This window comes from Ursus maritimus (assembly GCF_017311325.1).
Source record: "Ursus maritimus isolate PB19 chromosome X unlocalized genomic scaffold, ASM1731132v1 scaffold_X1, whole genome shotgun sequence".
Classification (NCBI taxonomy): Eukaryota; Metazoa; Chordata; class Mammalia; order Carnivora; family Ursidae; genus Ursus; species Ursus maritimus.
In genome coordinates, this window is record NW_024423319.1 from 2,048,587 (window position 1) to 2,050,497 (window position 1,911).

A 1,911-nucleotide genomic window follows, 5' to 3' on the forward strand; every position below is an offset into this window, starting at 1 on the left:
GGTTGGGGGGGGGCCGGGCCCACCCACCTCCTGGGTGCTGTAGACAGTCCCCTCGCCCTCTGGGCAGTGCTCCCCGTACACACAGCGGCTGCTCTGGGGACACCAGTGGCACCGCCAGAGGCTGCCCACACAAGCGCGGCACCTGGAGGGGCAGGGGCGGCTCAGGCTGGGTACCATCGGGGGTTGCCACCCCTACCCAGCAGCCAGGCCCAGCACTCACGGGGCAGCCACCGCTAAGGCCTGGACAGCACTGCAGTCGTAGAAGGAGAAGTTGGTGGCAGCCACAGCCACATCCTCAAACATAAGGGCCAGGGGCAACGTGATGTGGTCTGGGAGGAGATGGCGGTGGCAGGGCGGGTCACATGGCTCCTGCCTCTCCAGCTCCCGCTCCAGCCCCCAGCCCCCTGCCCCAGGGGCCCCTCACCTGTGCCTGGAGGGTTAAGCGGCAGCTGGTCTTGGGGAGGGGTGACACAGGATACGTGGGGCCCTTCCACGTGAGCCAAGCTGTCGTAGTCCCCAAAGGCACAATGGAAGTATTCATCCATGGCCAGGGTGGGCAGCCGGGGGACAGACAAGGTGACCTGGGACACATGCAAGGAAAACAGAGCAGGCAGGGGCTTCTTGGTAGGGGGGATGTGGTATGTCTCAGCAAAGGAGATGGAGCTTGGGCAGAGTGGGGTAGGAGCAGAGGCAGCAGGAGAGGAGGGAAAGGACAGGGAGCAGCTTATGGGCAGCCCCCATGGGCAGGCAGTGGCAGGCAGCTCACCTGGCCCTGCTCCTGGCGGGGGCGGTGGGCCGGCAGCAAGCTCTGGACATGTGGGCAGTGGCTGTCCTCATAGCTCCACAGCCACTGGTTCGCCTGGGCTGCCCGCCCACATTGGCCCTTGCGGGTACACCTGTGGGGCAGGGGCCCATTGGGTCACCATGCGGGTCTCAGGCTCCCCAGGTGATTGGTGGCAAGAGGGTTGGGAGGATGGCCCAGCTGGCGTGGGGGTGGGGATGGAGGAGGGAAAGGGACCGTGCTCGAGAGGAAGGGGCCAAGCAGATAGGGCTTAGTGGCCAAAGTGCGGGCTTTGGCCTTGACTGTAAGAGGGGGGCCACTGCTGCGGAGGGGAGGGTTGCCATAACGGGTTCCTGGAGCTGAAGTGGGCCAGGGAACACCTGGGAGAGGCGACCGTGGCCTGACCGGGGGTGGGGCTGGGAAATGAGAAGGGAGCAGCCTGGGCCTAGTGGGGCGGGGTGGAGGGACTCCACGGCGGGCCTGCACCTCCACGTCAGGAAGCTGCCGAGCTGGCCTCCCGGCAGGCCCAGGACTGCTTTCAGGTGCGCCCTCCCTGCACACACCACCTGTTGGCCGAAGTCTGGGCACAGGTCCTGTGCTCACCTGCCCTGGAGGACGCACCAGCCACACAGTGGGTCCTGGGCCTGAAGGCAGCTGGTACAGTCAGGAAACTGGGGACAGGCTGCCACGGGTACCCGATCCACCTGGATGGGCAGTGAGGGACAGACGCAGTGGGTGCAGGGACTCGGGTCTCATGTGACCCCCACTCCCACCCCTGGGGACAAGCCTCACCTGCTGGGCAGTCAGGACATAGAGGTGGCTGCCACTGCTGTCTACTAGCAGGTCTGGGCTGATGGCTGAGCCCAGAGGCCCCACTTGCTGGGAGTGGTACACCTGGCCTTGGGAGCCATTGAGAAAGACCTGGAGGGACGACAAGGCCTGCTGTCAAGATGGCCACAGGCCGACAATTCAGGGCACGTGCCATCCTCTTGGTTGGGACTCCCAGGGAACATCCTGTCCCATAGAGCCAGCTCTCCTTCCTGCTGGACCAGGGAGGCCGTGCCATGCCATGGAGGGTGGGGCAGGCCCCTGGGCATCCTGCTTTGCTCCCCTCCCCTCCCCCATTCACC

At 65.6% G+C, this 1,911-nt stretch overlaps 1 protein-coding gene across 1 annotated transcript in view; it reads right to left on the bottom strand.

Annotated features, from left to right (window-relative positions):
- Positions 1-1,911, bottom strand: part of PLXNB3 (plexin B3) — an 87,246-nt gene that overhangs the window by 80,400 nt on the left and 4,935 nt on the right. The window contains exons 4-9 of the mRNA XM_040629481.1: positions 1,574-1,702; positions 1,385-1,485; positions 767-896; positions 425-581; positions 221-329; positions 24-142 (exon numbers count right to left, since the gene is read on the bottom strand). Of these exons, the coding sequence (XP_040485415.1) occupies positions 24-142; positions 221-329; positions 425-581; positions 767-896; positions 1,385-1,485; positions 1,574-1,702 (745 nt within the window). The remainder of the gene's footprint in view (positions 1-23; positions 143-220; positions 330-424; positions 582-766; positions 897-1,384; positions 1,486-1,573; positions 1,703-1,911) is intronic.